Here is a 19,595-nt window from a genome sequence, read left to right as displayed (position 1 = left end):
ATACCTGCATTCCAGTCTGGCACAGTAAACACGATCAATTGAACATGATAATAGCCCTAGATGTTCATGTGGGCTGCTGTTATTTGTGCAGATGCTCAGCATGATTTTAGTACCTTAGTGAAGCAGATAATAATAGGCTTTTCGGAACAAAATATTTTAGATACATTAACAGGATTAAAGTCAGCACATTGTTTGCTCTTATATTTCATATATAAATGATGTTGATTTGTGTAAAGTTGCGTGCACCCGTGATTCTTTGAAACATTTCTGAGAACCGCTTCTTCAATAGATTTGTAATGGACATAAGACACAAGATATTTCTAAAAGAGCGACTTCTTTTTAATGTTGGTTCTTTTACTCATTATTACAGGAACACTTTAAATGTTCTTTATTGAAATATTCAGATTGATTCTTTATGTAAAGATACAAGCTTGCCCAGTTGTAGATGTTAAATGTTTGCTGAGCCTGTTACTTGTGGTATTGGCCATTTGTTGAGAAAGTTGATCAGGCTGCAGCGAGAGAAGAATTCCCCTTCTCACAGCCCAAGTGAAACATCCTGTCGCATGTGCAGCTGCAGGATTTCCCAACATGCTATTTGCAATGTGATTCTGCCCAGAAGGTATTGCACGAAATGGCATTCCCTCTAGTGGTAAAGCATTACAGTGTTACAATCTGCATTGCTCCACATGATATGGTTAAAAACACTTAGACAGAATTGTACTAAGTTAGTATTTTGTTTAATGGTATGAATAAGTAAGCAGATTTCTCATTCAAGGATAGTGAATCAAAAAAAAACCTGTAAAATAAATTGTCAGCAGTTTTTTTTAATTTTTACTAATTATTGTTTTTTTGTGAACTTAGGGGGTAAACTGTGGTCCTATGTATGCAAATTCCTCCAGAAAAGATCTGAGGAAAGTTTTGAATCTCCTGCTTTGGACAAACATGGTCCTAAAACAGCCACTGCACACTGTAGTTTTACCATGGACCAGTCAAGCACCGAAGGCATGGGCAGCAGTGTAGGCTCGGGGGGAAGTGACCTTGGAAATATGCTTCAGGGCCTAACTTTGAAGAGCAACCAGACTTCAAGTTCACAGGATGATAGCAGTGCCCCAGATGAAGATACTCAAGACAATTCACATGAACTGTTAGGATCACCATCATCGGGCTCTGAAGCCGTTGAAGAAGAATGTACTCACAGCTATCTTACATTGTGCCATGAATATGAGCAGGAGAAAAAAGAGCCTGACAGTCTGTCTTCTGAAACCTTTCCAACAGTTTGTGAAGATGTACCTGAAAGTTCCACAGACATGGGAATGACCTCTCGGTCACATTCTCTTCTCAGTAACGACAGTCTTTGTTCCCCTTCTACAAATCAAGAGCTTCGGTTCTTCACAGAGGACATTAACACTGAGGCCTTTAGCCCTACAAAAACCTCGGAGTCTCTAAATCTGTCCAAAAATAGTCCAATGGAATTTTTCAGAATCGATAGCAAGGATAGTGCAAATGAATTGGTAACTCTTGACCTAGCAGAAAAATTCCAAAATGTAAAAACGGAGTCAGCACCAATTTTTAATCTGGTATCTGAAGTGGACAGTAACAAGAACAGTTTTGATGCCAGCGATGTGAAACTGGAGTCGGCTGTCTTTTTGGCCCCAGATACTTGCAGCAGAGGATCCTCAAATGATTCCGTACCAATTATATCCTTTCACGATGCAGCAGGTGGAGATACAAGCAGCTGCGAGGAGGGTAGGCCTGATCTATTAGTCAATTTACCAGGTGTTTCACAGGACGGTGAGGCAGGTGGACTGGTTTTATCTGATAAATGCAGTGTGACTAATACTGATAATTCAGAGAATAGACTCTATGAAAAACCTGACGTTTTACAAATTAATTATAATATTGATCATTGCATGAATTCTCAAGGAACACTGGAACAGATTTTGCTAGAGGAAGATAGCTCTTGTGATGCAAGCCTAGATAATACCTCAACACAACAATTACAACTTTCTGAGAATAGAACGGAACAAGACCAGTACAAGCAAATCAATGCCAGCATGCCTGTTGAGAAAGAAGAACTTAATTCCTTGTTTGCCATCACTCATGCTGAAAATATGCCATCATTTATGACTGTTGCATCTTGTAGCACCTCAGACTTGGCACACATCCACAGAAATCTAAGCCCCATTCCTCAACTACATGACCAAGTCAGCCCTTGTGGTGCAGATTCAGGTGAAGATAGTTCAATTTATTCTGATCACAAAGAAGCTTCCCTAACTATGAAAGAAAAAATTACAGATGAAAAAGCTATTTCAGATGAAGAGCAAACATTCGGAGAACACACAGACAGCTGTGACCAAGACCGTGTCCCACATTTTGAGAACATAAGTGAAAAGGCAGTGGCAGAAAGCCACATTGCCACAAGAACAGATGGAGATAAGTTAGTATCACACATGTTTAAAGAGCTGGAAGAAAGTTTTGTGCAAGCTTCCAATGCTCATATTCCAGAGAGCTGCATTCAGCATTGGGCAGCAGAGATTGCTGTAGCCCTTGATGCACTTCATCGAGAAGGAATCATATGCCAGGATTTGAACCCAAACAACATCTTGCTGAATGACAAAGGTCAGGAACTTTTGCAAATGCATTTTTTTCCTAATATCTTTTGCTGTTGCTTACTTGCTTCCAATTAAGTGAGTAGGCGTTTTATCCTATAATTAGTATCTTCATTTCCTGTCTGAAGCCTCATTTCCAGTGCAGTGAATTCACCCACAGTAATAGCTTCTAGTGCTTAATGATGCCATTATTCTTAATGATACTGTTTTTTAGCTACAAAAGAATAATTACAGTTCACTTCTACAGAAAATGTAGGAAAAAATTGTTTTGATTTCTCATGTCATTTTGTTTTTAGGACACATTCAACTAACGTATTTTAGCAGATGGAGTGAGGTTGACGATTCCTGTGACAGCAGTGCCATAGAGAAAATGTACTGCGCCCCAGGTTAGAACACTTAGTTGCATATAAAGTACTTTGTTAGCCTTCTCTTCTGTGCATTATGCAGCCCACATACCTTTCTTTATGTGTGTAGTCCATTTGGTATGCAAAGCATTTCTTTGCAATTAAAAAGTGTGACATGGGTAGAATTTATTATTTTCCAAAAAGCATTTGCTGCTTATGTAAATTTATATTGAATGGGAATTTTATAATTAAAAAAAAAAAAACTTTGTATACTCATAGCTTCCCTGAAAAGAAAATTGCAAGACTTTGGGGGGGGGGGGGGGGGGGGACAACTATATTATATACTGTGTTTAAAATTAAGTTGTAGTTAAATCAAAGAGAAAAGCAAAACAACCATTTTTCATTAATCTCTTTGAGGCACTGATATGCATTCCTCTTGCTGCCAAGAAGCTGTATCAATCCTTCCTGCACAGGTTAGGCCCAAATAAAGCTAATTTCATGTTGAAAGCAGTGATTATCTTAGATTTCAAGATTGATCAGTTGGGCTTTTCGTGGGAAATTAAGTGGGGTAGAGGTAGCCTGTGAGGGCATCTGCAGCCAGTGGGGGTTAAGGGGAATGGATTGGAGGCCAGTGGCTGAATTGGAATGGGAAATACAGCCAATGGTGAGTGGAGAAAGAGGTCAAAAGTTTTGTTTATTGGGGGAGTTTGGTCAAAAACTTGCTTAGTTGGAGGTTGGAGACCAATTTGCTATGGGGGGTGAGGTGGGATCTTAATGGGAGTGATGGGGAGGGTTACCCAAGAGGTTGATGGTTGTGAATTCTGTGTGTTTGGTTTGGGCTTGACGCTTAACTTTAACTTTAGGTCTGATGACACTGTAATTAATTGATCATATGTTTTGTTTTCAGCACTACCTACAGGTTCAATACATTGAGAATCTTGGGACCAGTCATTGGGGTAGTTTTGACTTTGATAGTGTAAAATGGGAGATATTAAATCAGACGCCCATTCTACATCTCTCCCGATTTTCATTTCTATTGACCTTAATAGAAAAAAAAATTGGGAGAGATATATAATGGGTGCCTGATTCGAAATTGCTCGTTTTGCACTATTGTCTAAAGTCAAAATGACCCCCATTGTTTTTAATCTGTAATTATGTGTGAGGTGGAAAGAGAAATTGGCACACAGAACTGTAGATCAACAATTAAAAATGGAGACTAATACATGTTTCAGGATGTTGTGGATAAATAAAACATTTAGAAACAAACTAAAATTGAACAGGGCGACATACGGGGCCTTAGATATAAAAATAAGAGAATATAAGAAAATAAGAATAAGTTAAGAGAAAGATAAGGAAAGGAGAATCACTCAATATTAAAAAGAACAATAAGCTCTTCTACAAATATCTTATTAAAAAGAATTGTTAAATGTGAGTTGGCACTCGAGAGGAGAGGATAGTGAGTTAGTAGAGGATAAACGGGAATTGGTGGGGATACTTAACAAGTATTTTGCAGCAGTATTTACAAAAGAGGATATTGGGGAGGAGGTAAATACTGAATTGGTTAAATGTGAGATGAAAGATATTATGATCAAAAGAAAATGATTGAGAAGTTAGATATGCTAAAAGAGCAAAATTGCCAGGATCTGATGATAACACCCAAAGATGCTGAAGGAAATGGGGAAGAAATAGTAAAGAGCTTAGAAATTATACTGCAGGCCTCTATTGAGTGCGGTGTGTGCCGGAGGACTGGAGAGTGGCCAATGTAATACCCATTTTCAAAAAGGAGTAGTTTAACATCTGTGGTAGGTAAAATTTTGGAATCTTTAATTAAAATGAAATTGCTAAACATAGTTAGAAGCAACCAACAGAGATTTTTAGCAAGGAAGATTATGCTTAATAAATCTGAGACGAATTCTTTGAGAAGATGACCGATATGGTAGATGGGGAAATGCGTTGGATGTGGTGTACATTGGCTTTTAGAAAGCTTTTGACGAGGAGTCTATTGGAGAACATTAAGGGGCATGCAATTAGGGGAAGGGTAACAAATTGGATTAAAAACTCTTTAGAAGGGAGAAAATAAAAATTAGGAGTTAAAGGTAGTCAATGGAGTGTAAAATTGGGCAGGGCATGTAAAACTGTGTATGTTGTATGACAGGAAGGATGAACACTTAATAATAACACCATATGATAGGAAGAGAGCATTTTACTTAGAATGAATACACCCCCTTTTTCACAGGGAAGGAGTTTTATGAGATATAAGAACATAAGAAATAGGAGCAGGAATAGGCCACTTGGCCATTGTAGAGGAGACCGCATCGTGAGCAGTGAATATAGTATACTAAGTTGCAAGAAGTACAAATAAATCGCTGTTTCACCTGGAAGGAGTGTTTGGGACCCTGGACAGTAGGAAGGGAGGAGGTATAAAGGCAGGCGTTGCATCTCCTGTGCTTGCACGGGAAGGAGCCGTGGAAAGGGGAGGGGATGTTGGGGGTGATTGAGGTGTGGACCAGGTTGTCGCGGAGGGAGCAGTCCCTTCGGAATGCTGAAAGGGGAGAGGAGGGGAAGATGTGTTTGGTGGTGGGATCACGCTGGAGGTGGCGGAAAATGATCCGTTGAATGTCGAGGCTGGTGGGGTGAAAGGTGAGGACGAGGGGAATCCTATTGTGGTTCTGGAAGGGAAGGGGTGAGAGCAGAAGTGCAGGAAATGGAACAGACACGGTCGAGGGCCATGTCAACCACGGTAGAGGGGAATCCTCAGTTGAGGAAAAAGGAAGACATATCGGAAGCACTAGTATGGAAGGTGGCTTGGTCCGAACAATTGAGACGGAGAAACTGGGAGAATGGAAGCACGATGCGAGGAAGTGTAGTCCAGGTAGCTGTAGGAGTCAGTGGGCTGATAGTGGATGTTTGTCGATAGCCTATTCCCAGAAATGGAGCCAGAGTAGTCCAGGAACGGAAGGGAAGAGTTGGAGAAGGACCATGTGAAGGTGAGGGAAGGGTGGAAATTGGAAGCAAAGAGAATGAAATTTTCCAGTTCAGGGCGAGAGCAGGAAACGGCACCAATACAGTCAACAATGTGCCCGAAAAAGAGGTGAGGGAGGGGACCCGAGTTGGACTGGAACAAAGAATGTTCCACATATCCCATGAAAAGGCAGGCATAGCTAGGACCCATGCGGGTTCCCATAGCAACACCTTTTATTTGGGGAGATCAAACGCAGATTGGGTGACCGCTTTGCAGAACGCCTCCGTTCAGTCCGCAAGCGTGACCCCGAGCTTCCGGTCGCCTGTCTCTTTAATTCTCTGCTCCAGTCCCACTCTGACACCTCTGTCCTCAGCCTTTTATACTGTTCCAACAAAGTTCAATGTAAGCTCAAGGAACAGCACCTCCTCTTTCTATTAGGCACTTTACAGCCTTCTGGACTCTATATAGGGTTCAACAATTTCAGACCATGACCTCTGCCCCTAATTTTTTCACATGGCAGCTGTTGATGATCCTGCCATTCCCATGTATACCTCTTCTAGGACCCAGCTTTTGTTTCTTTACTTGTCCCATAGCCAACTCCTTTTGCTTTGTACAATCATACCTTTTGTCATTTAATCACTCCTATTCCACCCTATCACAGACCTTCCCTTTTGTTCTTTCCTCCCCTCCTCGCTTACCCTGCCCCCGCACTTACTTAAAATCAGTTACATCTCTAACTTTTTCCAGTTCTGACGAAGGTCATTGACCTGAAACATTAACTCTGTTTCTCTTTCCACAGATGCTGCCTGACCTGCTGAGTCTTTCCAGCATTTTCTGTTTTTATTTTATACTGTTTTCATAAACTGTTCAACATGTAATCTGAAAAAATATAGAGTATGGCTGGCTTCTCTGACCATTTAGTCTTAATTTAGTCTTCATGTAGGTGCTTTTGTGGCCTAACTGGCTAGCACGCTCGTGTTTGCAATAACATTTTCGTTGCTATGTATAACCAGTAAAATATAACCAGTTGCACTTTGTTGCATTATTTTGCTGATTTTATTTCCTTTCCTTCCCTCCCAATTGATTATCTCTTATTCCTCCCCCTCCTTAAAACCCCATCCTCACTTGTGTACTTTGTGCTGAAAGGTACCAAGGATTCTGTTTGTTCCAGCAGTTCCCGGGGGGCACGGTGGCATAGTGGTTAGCACTGTTGCCTCACAGCGCCAGGGACGCGGGTTCAAATCTGGCCTCGGGCGACTGTCTGTGTGGAGTTTGCACATTCTCCCCGTGTCTGCGTGGGTTTCCTCCGGGTGCTCCGGTTTCCTCCCACAGTCCAAAGATGTGCAGATTAGGTTGATTTGGCTATGATAAATTGACCCTTAGTGTTGGGGGATTAAATACGTGGGGTTACGGGGATGGGGTGGGATGTGTGTCGGTGCAGGCTCGATGGGCCGAGATGGCCTCTATCTGCACTGTGGGGATTCTGTGATTCTGTGAGTAGGAAGGCCGAGTAAAGTAATGGGATAAGAAAAGAATACATAGTAAAGTAATTCAGGAATGGTAGTACTGAGAGTTAAATTGGGCTGCATTTATTCACATGGCTAATAGGCCTATTATTCGTATTTACTGAAGTGTTTTGTTCAACCTGTAGGTACTATACATTTTTTACTCCCTTTGACTGTCCAATGTGGTATCAGTTGTGATTTCACTTAAACCAAACGATCTGATTGTTAGCAGTACTATTTCCTGGGAGCCACGCAACTTTCACCTGTGCAAGTACAGGTGGATTGAAACTGATTTAGAGAGAGGATTTTTTTTTACTGACAACTGATGAGGACAGCTAAATGGGGTCTTTCCTTGCTGTCAACTATGACAGTATGTTGGCGTGAATCAGACACAGCCGTCAGATATTTTTATGGAAAGAGCTGTAATAATAGCAAGCAACCTGCAGGAGATGTCATGCACCACTGATGAAATTCCTGTCAGCAATGCACACAAATGATGTTCACAGAAAAGAACAGTTGGCACAACAGCCTTCAAGTAAATTATTGACTGGACAGAAGAAGTTACAGATTGACTCAGGATTAAATACCTAAGTGCAGAAGGCCCATTAACTCTGTGACTTGCCCTGATGAGAGTATTGAAATGGCCCAGTTGCAGCATTTAATCTGATTGCTGCAAAGCTATATTTTTTAAAACACCAGTGTGCACTGAAATCCAGATTCCTGGAAACTTGAGGGAATGGTGTTCAAATCCATCTTGTAGATTTATGTCATGAATCTCTTATTAAAGCATTTATATATTTGAAATAAGACCGTGTAAGAGAATAAAAGCTGCATTTTGTAAGACCAAGTTTGCTCCATCTATGGATTCTGACTCTAGGTTCTTGCTCTATGTAACTTTCTAAATCTGTTTTCCGCTCCTCCCCCTTTAAATTATTATTTTACAGATGACAGCACATCTCTGTAATCTAAGGTGACCTTGTACCCTTTTGTCTTGTAGTCTGTACTATTAATAACTTGTTAATGACCCACATTCACGTAACAAAAACCTTCAGATGTGTGTTATCAGCCCGTTCATAAAAGATGAGAATACACTGATATGCCTATTATTTCAGAGGTATCTATCCTCATAACTAGGATTTTACCTGGTGAAGTGCTATTCAGCTACTGAATAAATTTGCTTTATTTATAAAGCATTGTTTTACAGATTTTTTCTTTAAAGAAACGGCATGCATTTATATTTTTCCAGAATTTTAAAAGAAACCTAGCGTAACACATTTTCAACCATCTCGTGGGTAGTACTCAGAATTTTTTCTAAATGGTTTATCAGAAGCCTCGCCCAGTTATCCTGTTAGCTTGTCGATCAGATGGAGTGACCGCAGGATGCTGTTAGTATGCTGCCTAGGAAAAGGGATCAGGTGGAAAGTAAGTAGGATTAACAACTCAGACTGATCACTCTACTAACACTCAAAATGGCAGGTAGCAGGAGTGTCATTTCGCTTAAAATTAATGACAAATATTCTTTTAAAAACAAATCTTAGAATTGAAATATTAGTGATTCTACCACCAACACCAACAACAGCAACTGTGGCTTCCCACTTGCTGAAAAGCAAGTGTTGCAGAGCAATTTCGTACATGAGCCAAGCTTTGAACCATTTAATAATGGTGAAATGTGAATTCCTGATAGCAATATTGTTCCCTTTCTGACATTCATATACATTGAGTACAATATTCACCTCTCCTAACAAAGAAATCTCCATCCTATTGCTTAAAGCCTTATCTACAACAAGAGTAAATAGTTCCTTTCTTCTCTTCAAATTAAGACTGCTCCGATTTGTACAAATATCCATATACCACCTCCCGCCACTTTATTTTGATCTAACTGGTTTTGTTTTATTAATTCTCCCATCAATACCGTGCCAATTGAAAATGTAAAGGCCAATGTTGGCCTCGTCATCGCCACCTTTGTTCCCGAAAACGGGGCAGTAGTAGTTGGGAAATGCAGGAGAATTTGGTCCTGCTCTCTTTCCTCTGGTTTATGGGGCACGTGATTTTCTGGCGGTGGGATTTTGCAGGTACAGAGAGCTCCCATTCAAAGAAAGGAGGGAAGCATATTAATATATGTAAATGGGAGCAGTATTGGGATAAAGTCCATTTTGCATCCTGTGGGTATGATGGATGGCGAATCTCCAGTACACTCATGGAAACCTGGCTGGAGTAGGCATCCAGTGGAACTCTTCTGAAAATCAAATTGTTAGAAATAACTGAGCTTTATGTTTAGTGTGCCTGGAAGGGAGCTAAATTAAAAAGGGAATATTATTTGGGGTGGGGGGGAAGGAGAGAGAGCAAAGAGGTACTAACTAATTTGAATGTGTAGTAGCCTTTGAATTAAGAGGAATCTTCATCTTTATTCCCTTGCCAGCAGCATGCTGGAGACCTTCCATGTTAGGATTCAAAGCTGGAAGGGAGCTGCTGATCTACGGTATACTTTCTTATCAGTGCTGAATTTTTAATCGCTGAGAATTACAGCATTGACATACAGAATCAGGAAAGATGCCATTTTACATTACTAGTGAGAGAAATTCGCTCTCGAACTATCCATGTACACCAGCTGAATTGCTCTTTTCAGGCTTCAAGGTCCAACACAGTGGGTCTCCATTCAAGACTTCTTTTTCAATGGGATTTGACGTAAGAAAACTACTAGGCACTTGGTCTAAGTGTTAAACAAAGCTTTAATCAACTGTTTTACAACATGGAGGTCTAGTTGTGTCCTTCACTAGTTCCTGTTAAGAATGTCCTGCACAAGCTGGGCCTGTGCCCGAGTATTTATACTCTCCCTGGACAGCGCCACCCGCAGGCCGCTCAGTTGATTCATGTCAGGATTGAAGTCCAAGACAAGCTGAAAGAGCTTAAAACAAATACATCTCCAGGCATAGATGGTATTTGAGAGAGCCTTGCAAGGAGATTTGTGAGGCACTGACTGATTATGAGGATGTCAATTGTCACTGGGGAGGTACCAGTAGATTGGAAACCGGCTCCTGTGGTGCCCATATTCAAAAGTGTTGACGGAACAGACACCGGGAACCACAGACTCAATAGTTTTACTTCAGGGCTGTGTAAAATAATTTAATAGACTTGAGGATTATCTGTACAACAATAACCTAATAAACAGCAGTCGACACCGCTTTAGATGGGGGAAGATCCTTCCTGACCAATAACCATTTCTTTGAGGGGGTGACAACGCCAAGATGGTGTGTACTTAGACTTCCAAAGAGCATTTGATAAACTTCCAAAAGGCATTTGATAAACTTCAGTCTGAAAGATCACTAATTAAGCTGAAAGCTGTGGGGATTGAGAGCAAAACTTGGGTATGGATAATAAACTGGCTGAAGGGTAGAAAACAGGAACTACTGGAATAATGTTAGGGTGTGTGTGTGGAGAGGGAGTACTTAGTGGAGTACCCCAGGGCTTCATATTGGGACCACTGCTGTTTCTAATTTTATATCAATGACTTGGATCCAGAAACGCAATGCAAACTGGTTAAACTCAGAATGGCAATGAAATGGCAGAAGACAGAGAATGAGCTAAACAAAATGAGTGGACTGAACAATGACAGATGAAATTTAATACAGACAAGTGTAAAGTATTGCACATGGGAAGGAAAAATGGGATGCATAGACATTTCAAGAATGGTGTTGAAATAGCTACGGCTGAAATAGCTGAAGCTGAAAGAGACCGAGGAGTCTTAGTAGATTCAGTGCTCATCATGTCCAGCCAATGCAGAGCAGCAATCAACAAAATCAATAGAATGTTGTGATAAAATTGTACAGTGCTCTGATCAGACTGCATCGTGAATACAGTATTCAGATTCTGGTTGCCAAAAAACGAGGGAGACAATCAAGCGCCAGAGGCAATGCAGAGAAGAGCTGCAAGGCTGATCCCTAGAATCAGGGGTCTGAGTTATGAGGAAAGACGAGAGTCTTGGGCTTTTCAGCCTGCATAGGAGGTGTCTAAGGAGGTAGAGTTATATGATAGCAAATGGTATGGAAATGGTTAAATTAAACTACGGAAGTAGGGCAAAGGATACAGTTTTAAACTAGTGAAAAGTAACTTTGGGATTGATATCAGAAAGTTCTTCTCACACAGAGAGTGATCAACACCTGGAATGGACTTCTGAGCAGAGTGAGGGAGAGCTGAAAACCCTGGAATCATTTAAGGAAAAACAGTGGGGGGTGCAAAAGTAGGGTGTTCTTGATGGAAGAATTAAGATGGGCCAAATGGCCTTCCTCATCCGTATGTGATTCAGTAGGCTGTACATAAGAGGAGAAAAGCAGACATTTCTCCCAACAGTTAGATCGATACCGTTGTTACTAGTTTGTATTCTCCATATTTTATTTCATATTAAATGTCCTTCATTGCACAGTAATGATTTCCCTTTAACATATACAGCTAAAATTACAATCACTGAAAACTGGGATTAATGACCTTCGTACCTACTGTTTTAATTCATCTCCCTATGACGTGGGGGTTTAAGTAATGACACCAAACCAGCTTTTCTGATGTTATCAGCAATCACCATTTAAATAAAATATTTTAAAATAAGAGAAAATTGCAAATAATAATTCTGTAATAGCTTGATTCTTTCCTTTCTTGTTTACAAATAGGAGTGGATTGTGAGACTTGCTCTTTATTTAAGACTATAGGGGGAAGTTGCTGTGAAGGAGAGAGGATGTTCTTTAAAACTATTTTTTAAACACAATAGATTTGCTGCTTCTCTGAAATGAATAGCTGTTCTTCCTTTACTTGAATTAGACAAAATTGATCATTTGAGATATGTGTGGTGCAAAAGAAGTAATAAAGATCTCTTTTAGTCTCTGTGGCCTTGTTTGATGTAGACACTTTTGGGGAAGCAACAGTATCTTATTGGGAAGTGTGTAGTTTCTTCCTTTGCATTAAAACATTTTTCTTAAAGAACAGGTGGAACTCCTTCATCTGAAAACGGAACCTCCCTCACCATGCCTATAATTGAGAAATGTTTTACTTCAACAACAATCTTCCTCTTTCAGAGCTGACATTGAATTTTTTTGGCTCCTGCTCAAACTTTCATTTATACAATACACCCACTGGCAAATGTACTTCAATAATGGGACTGTGTTACTTAACCCATTCACAGCTAAGAATTTCAGGAATTTCTTGTAGCCTCTGTGGGACCTTGCTCTTGGTGTTTTTTTTATTGTATTAATAGTGAAGTCTTATGATATACATTAAAATGCCAGTGCTGCAGGCAAGCACTGTGCTGATCAGTTAGTTTTGTCATTGAGAATTCAATCAAAATCATGAATTCAGGTTTATTAAATGTCTTGTCATCAGTACATAAAGCCATTTTGTTAAAACCAATAGTGAATTCTGATGATGGTACATGAAGGGCACCTGACTTTGGCAAATTACTGAACATAGCAGTATGAAGGAACTGAATTAATATACACAGCTGAAATAACATGTTGGCTAACATGTTCTAGGTTGATGACCTTTGTTAGATTTGGGGATTCACCTGATACTTTTTTTTCACGCCCAGCGCAAAAGACCTTGCTCCCTATGTGTATAAGTATGACCTTATGCCCAAAGCATCTGATAATGCAATGTGCCGAGGTGAACAGTAAACTCCTTATGCTGCTGATAAGCTCACTGCAATTAAAGCCAGAGGCTTCATATTCTCCTGGTTTCTCCAATTGATGGACATGTAAGACACTGACAGACCTAATGGCCTCAATTTTCACCTCCAATCTGCTGCATTCCCAGTCTCCATAATATTTACGGAAGTTATTCAGGCCCTGGATAAGGCTCCTGTTAAAAGCAGACAGGGCCTACTTAAGATTCAAAAGTCGTGGCCCGATAATGTCGTCGCCACCATAACTTAATTTAAACGTTCACGCAGGGGAAGTCCCGTGCTGTGTGCTGCCCGGCAGCACATCACCAGCAAAAAAACTTTGTTACGTGTTCGGCAGGCTCGAGGGACCATACGGCCTACTGCTCCTATTTCTTGTGTTCTCCCCACTCCCACCATTAAATTAGAGGCCTATATCTCAGATTAAAAGCTATGAATTAGGTATATTAACACACAAAAATCCTAAATAAGGGCAAGCACAGCAGATTTCACTGGTTTATAGAAACACTTTTTAAACTTATGCGGGGTGTTTCTGAAATCTGGAAGTGGTGTTCACCGGGAGCACAATTCAGGAAATGGTGGGTATGCAGACCATGATATTCCATCCATCACGGGTGTGCAATCGCTGATTTTCCATCCATTCATTTTAGTGGGTTGAAAATCACAAGCTAATCACCAGCACGTTCCCGTTCAGGTGCTTCTAGATGGTCACAGGGATGACCTCATCAGGGTAACTAGCTGGGAGGAATTACTGAGCCTGAAACTGTGATGGAATTGAATTAACATTAATAGAAATGTTTGTCACTCTTACTATTGTTCCTCGTTTAAAATAGATTCTTTTCAAAAATACTATTAAGGTATGGTTACCTGCCTTTTGAATCAACAACTGGCATTTGTATAGCGCCTTTAATGTTGTAAAACGTCGCTTCACAGAAGCATTATCAAGCAGAATTTGATGCCGCGAAATTAGGGCAGGTGACCAAAAGCTCGGTCAAAGAGGTAGGTTTTAAGGAGCATCTTAAAGGAGGAGAGAGAGAGACGGAGAGGTTTAGGGAGGGAATTCCAGAGCTTCGAGCCTATGCAGCTGGAAGCCTGGCTGCCAATTTCTATACTCAGTCTCCACAGAAGTGCATACCCAAAAGGATGAACAATTATTTTACTTGCAATAAACTGCTTACTGGTTTTAATGTCTTATGCTTCCCTACCAACTCCATTTGAAATGGTAAGATATTGTCACAGAGACTGGTGTGTACAGACTAAAGCAACTATCATCTTTATTTGCAATTACTAAATAGTATACAAGGCATAAAAAAGAGCAACTACTGAAAAGACACTACAGTATATAGAAATATTATTGCATGGAAACTTTTTTTTGATTATGTATAAGGGTTTCTGATAAATACCAAACAAATTTCTGTTTCTGAATGGTGAATTCAGCCTGTTTTGTCTTCTAGCAGATCTTTGTGAGTTTCTCCTATCATGTCCTTCGAGTACAGAGTGAAACTCAACAAGCAACACATTTTGGAAACACTCTTGTCCTGTTTCAAACTCTAACTTTTTTCAGTGCTAAAACCAATACTTCTGGCAATTCCTTGGAGGTTCTCAGACAGATGCGATACTTCATATTTATATGCAATTAACTAAGGAAAACAGACCATAAATACATTAGTGTTTATCCTATGACCACTTTGCTTGCCTCTGGTGCTTTTCCTCTATGCAGTAGAGCAAAACAGTCCTTTCACTTCAAAGGAACAATTCTGTTAACTAAATCATGGAAACAAACCAATTTGGTCAGACACATTTGAGTCTTAAGTAAATGAAACCAGTATTTCAACTAACAGGGCAGTTACACTGTACAGTTTGTGGTGATAAATAGTTTCTTGCATACAAGAATGCCGTGAGCTTTCTTTTTTCTGGCCTGAGTGAAATGCACTGCCAGCCGTATAACTTGCATACACTTCCCGGGGCACTGTCCAAAGGTAATGGTGTGTGGGTAACAGGAGAAGCCATTCCTGGAGATGCTTTGCTATGTTCAGGTAGATGAGAGTGGAATCAAGTGAAGGCAGTCCTTTTAAACTGGACAGCGGAGAAGTGGTGTTGGAATAGGACGTGGCATCAGGCAACATTATGGTGCAAAAATTATTTTATTTGGTCAAAAGAGCCTCATAACTGTACCTAATGGGAATTCAGGCATCAAAGAACTGTATTAAAGCACTATAGTAAACTGTAAATTAATTCTTTTCTGCATTTAGAGGTTGGTGGGATAGCAGAAGAAACTGAAGCTTGTGACTGGTGGAGTCTAGGTGCAATATTGTTTGAACTCTTGACTGGAAAAGTGAGTATAGCAGGGTTGTGATCTGCAGTGCATGTTTGAATTTTAAGTATTTCTAAATAATATTCAATGATGGCGACTGATTTTCTTTGTTACAGCCTCTGTTTCAGTGCCATCCAGCTGGAATAAATACACACACAGCTCTAAACATGCCAGATCACATGTCAGAGGAAGCCAGATCAGTGGTGCAGCAGGTAATCTGCTATTATAATGAATTCTGCAGAATAGAAATATTGAGGATCAGTGCTTTAAAGCAGCAGTGCCTTTTTGCTATATGCATATAGAGGAACTGAGGAAGATCCCGGCTCTGGGGAATAAGAATCTTCCTATCGTTTCTGTTGTGAGATTTTCTTTTAATTTTTTTCTTCCTCTCCAATTTTCTCCTGTCACCTCTCTCCTCCTGAAGGCAGTGACTCATGCTGGGCTATGATAACACAGGTGTCAGCAGCCTTCCTGTACCTCATACAAGTGGCCATTCTTCATGCGAGTCCAGACGTGGAATATGAACGGACTACAGTATTTGGCTGTGAGGGGATCACAGCCGAGCCTGATTCTGTCTTCACCCCAAGTCCACTCGTGCACAGTTTCTGACAGGAGTTACTGGATAACAGCAGTGACATTTATTTCCCCCCATCCTATCCCAAAATAATTAAGATCACTTGTAACACCCTTCTCATTGCCCCAGTTGAGATCAGCTAACTCTCACAGGCTGGAGATTGTTTAGGGATGACTCAATTCCGTAGCGTCTTATTGTGAGGATTCTCAATCTTGGGAAGGTGGAGTTTGTGCACTGACAAAACCGACCCTGAGCTTGACGACGGAAGTGGCCTGTTTTTATTGTGTGTGCGTGAAGGGCAGAGACTCTGACCAAGCTCAGCGATGCTGTCAATAATGAAATCACATGCCAATTATTCAGAAAATGACCCCTTCAGGGTGTATGACACTGTGGAACTGAGTGTGGAACTGGAACAAGCATTGCATGTTAGGAACTCCTTACCAGCAGTACTATGCATTTAAAATAAGAGTGGCAATTTGAAAGACCAGTTTCTTCAGCACAGTTAGGTGAAGCAGGAATATTCTATCTCTTATATGTACCTCATTTAGAATAAATAATTTTACACACTATAAATGCATTTGTTTGATAGTTTCAGGTAAGTAACAATAAGGTGTTCTGGGCTACTATCTTCTACTGATCACATACTGTAACACAAATGACTGAACTGCTTTTTCACACACTTTACAGAAAGAACAGCAAGTTGCAGTTAACCCAACTGTTAAAGGACAGTTATAAAGATATAGAATAAAAACTTGGATATGCCCCCTATTTTGCTCTGGTGCTTATGTTTCTCTTTACAGACTATTCCATTTTAAATTATACTGTTTAATGTATGAATTTAGTCCCATTAATTTCTGACATTCATTTCCTATTCATAATGAGATGTTCTTATAGACCACTTTCAGTTGGAATGCACTGCTGTGGTCTTTAAATACTTGTGTTTATCATCTAGTTAATAATATTTGCTATTTTACGAGTAACTTTTAAGAAATGTAAATTAATTAAGAATAATTTACTACTATCTACACAGTTTAGCATAATAGCAAGAGTGAAAATGTCTAATCCCAGTGAAGGCTGGTTGTGTTAAGAGCCACCATTGTGTTGTTGCAAAGTCCTACTTGGTCTTAAGTGGAATTGGTTATAATTTGATGCACAATGCATGGATAAGCTGTAAATCTTTTTGTTTATAATATTGCATATAATTGAGTGTTGAAGGTGGATTTAACGTGGTAGGGTTTGAAGTGTTGATAATTATAGTAATCAAAAAAGATGATATAACCTCAGATGTAGCAATGACTGGATTTATCTGCACAGAAACGTGATATCTGGGGAAAGAAGTGCCGATGAGAGTACAGAACAAAACGAGGGTAGAAGTGGAGAGTGCAATGTTATTGAGATATTTGCAAAAGTGCTTGGACACAGGGTTGATATCAAATGACTGAAAGATAGTCGATGTGTTTCCAGTCTTTTTAAAATGGATCAGTAGCATAATCCTGGGAATTCGATACCTGTCATTCTGATATCTATGATGTAGTCTACTACAGGGGAAAGTGATCAAAAGCACCTAGCAAGGGTCAGAGCAAGTAATCCAAGCCAACACCCATTTATGAAAGGCAGGTTATGCCATACAAATTTATTGGATCTATTAGAGGACCCAGCAGAATAGGTGATGAGGGTAAGCTGGTGATTATTGTGTACCGTTTCATTCAGAAAACATTTGCTAGGATCTGTCATGGGGAATCTTCCTGATGACCGAAAGCCCATGGGATCCAAGACGATGGATATAAATTGAATTATTAGTCGATAGATAGGAAGCGTACTGTAGATATCAATTGCAGTAGTTCCAGTTGGAGCAGTGACAAGTGAGGTGCCTGAAGAATTGGTTTTGGAACCACCAACATCCCCCCCCACCCCCCCCCCCATTCACTCGTAATAGTTCAGAATGACCTTGACATAAGTATTATAAGCTGAATGTCTAGTTGTGTGAAGAAGGTTGTTCCAAGCAAATGGATGCTGCTCAAAGAAATCTGCAGACACTTGATGGCTGAGCACATAATGGCAAATAATATTGAAAATGTGATTTAATGCATAAACGTAGTAATGTTATTATGCAGTATGGGGAATAAAATGGATTAAAGTGCATTGAAAAAGATTTGGGTCACCAGGTTGACCAGTTGTTGAAAATATTTTCACTCAGACATAAAATAATAGTATAGTATAGGTAGATCCTTAGAGACTAAATTGAGACGATAAAGCTTTAGTGAGACCACACTTGGAGTGAATTGTCCAGTTTTTAATCAGTGATAGAGAGGAATTGACATGGATTCAGAGAAAAGTAACAAGGTTGGTAGTGGGTATTAAATCAATTAATTTTGGAGTTATTGGAGCTAGATGTTTATTCAATGAGTGAAAGAAGAGAGTGTGCTTCAGTTTTTTTAAATCATGAAGGGGATCAGTGGGGTCAATATAAATATATAATGTGTATATTCAGCAGCATCTGTAACAATCATTTCGACTGCAGGATATGTGTGATACTTTTGTCTTCCTCATCTTCAGCTTTTGCAGTATAATCCCAGTGAGCGGCTTGGTGCTGGTGTGTCAGGTTTTGAAGATATCAAATCACATCCATTCTTCTGCACAATGGACTGGTCCAGAGTAACGAGGTAAAGAACTAATGCAAAGGAGACGTCTTCATTACTGCACTAATCAGGATTGTACTTGGGGGTACGCACTCCATGCCAAATCCCAGGCATTGAGACTGGCCATTTACCACCTAAGTAGTCAACTGTGTAACTGCTATCGGGCAAAAGGAACAACTTGAATTTTGCAGGATTATTTCATTATGTTTGAGTCTGCATTACAGGCACTTTGGGTGCTATGTTCTAGATCATGTCGCAGAATCTGCAATGACTACATTCTGTGAATAAATGTATATAAGATAGGAAGGTACAGCAAGACTGGAAAAACATTGTACTCTTTATGTACACAATTCCTATTTATTTATAGAACATAGTTTGTGGTGCTGTAACATATTGGATTTAGCCTGTCACTAATGAGGGTAATTTCTGCTGACTATTGTTACTAATTACTATTCTTATTACATGAACCAATTAATTGCAGGGTATAGATTAGAACCAACTAAATAAAATGGTTTACAAATTACCTACAATGGAAATTTGTGTGTTTTCCTAAACATTGCAATGTATTTTTTTCCTTACAATGTAATTCAAGGATGAATTCCTGATCAAAACACATTTTAGAAATCAAATATCTACATTATTTGCACCAGACCAAAACAAGACAGAACTACTTTATATTTTCACATGCACAAGTTAGCCACCAAATTGAGAAAACATAATTATGCTTGGAATTACTGCAGCTGAGTAACAAGCGGCTCTAGCGTCTAAACTCACAACTACCTGTGGAGAATTGATTTTTAAACACAGTATCAGCACCTCCCTCTTATATTCAGAAATCCTACTTCTGTAAAGTCCACATAAAGCTAAGCTAGAATGAAATGTTGTAAGTTGGTAATTTTTCGTACAAGAACACAAGTATTTTTAAACATTCCTTGAACACTGAGCAGATTAAGAATGAATTCTTCTGAGGTCTCTGTGTTATAATA

The 19,595-nt window shown here is 39.7% G+C and overlaps 1 protein-coding gene across 5 annotated transcripts in view; it reads left to right on the top strand.

Moving 5' to 3' along the window:
- Nucleotides 1-19,132, top strand: part of rps6kc1 (ribosomal protein S6 kinase B1) — a 174,146-nt gene extending 155,014 nt beyond the window's left edge. For 2 of the 5 annotated variants that reach the window (XM_085981212.1, XM_085981214.1), the window contains exons 12-16: nucleotides 862-2,619; nucleotides 2,906-2,995; nucleotides 15,335-15,417; nucleotides 15,513-15,608; nucleotides 18,527-19,132. In XM_085981212.1, the coding sequence (XP_085837338.1) occupies nucleotides 862-2,619; nucleotides 2,906-2,995; nucleotides 15,335-15,417; nucleotides 15,513-15,608; nucleotides 18,527-18,637 (2,138 nt within the window). In that variant the 3' untranslated portion in view covers nucleotides 18,638-19,132. Of the gene's footprint in view, nucleotides 1-861; nucleotides 2,620-2,905; nucleotides 2,996-8,666; nucleotides 10,201-15,334; nucleotides 15,418-15,512; nucleotides 15,609-18,526 lie in introns of those variants that run through there. The other 3 variants (XM_085981217.1, XM_085981219.1, XM_085981222.1) reach the window with 3 other exon arrangements.
- Nucleotides 19,133-19,595: the final 463 nt, after the last annotated feature.

Source organism: Somniosus microcephalus, chromosome 3 (genome assembly GCF_052327205.1).
Source record: "Somniosus microcephalus isolate GS21.2 chromosome 3, FLI_Smic_1.0, whole genome shotgun sequence".
NCBI lineage: Eukaryota > Metazoa > Chordata > Chondrichthyes > Squaliformes > Somniosidae > Somniosus > Somniosus microcephalus.
This window is presented reverse-complemented; position numbering and strand designations above follow the sequence as displayed.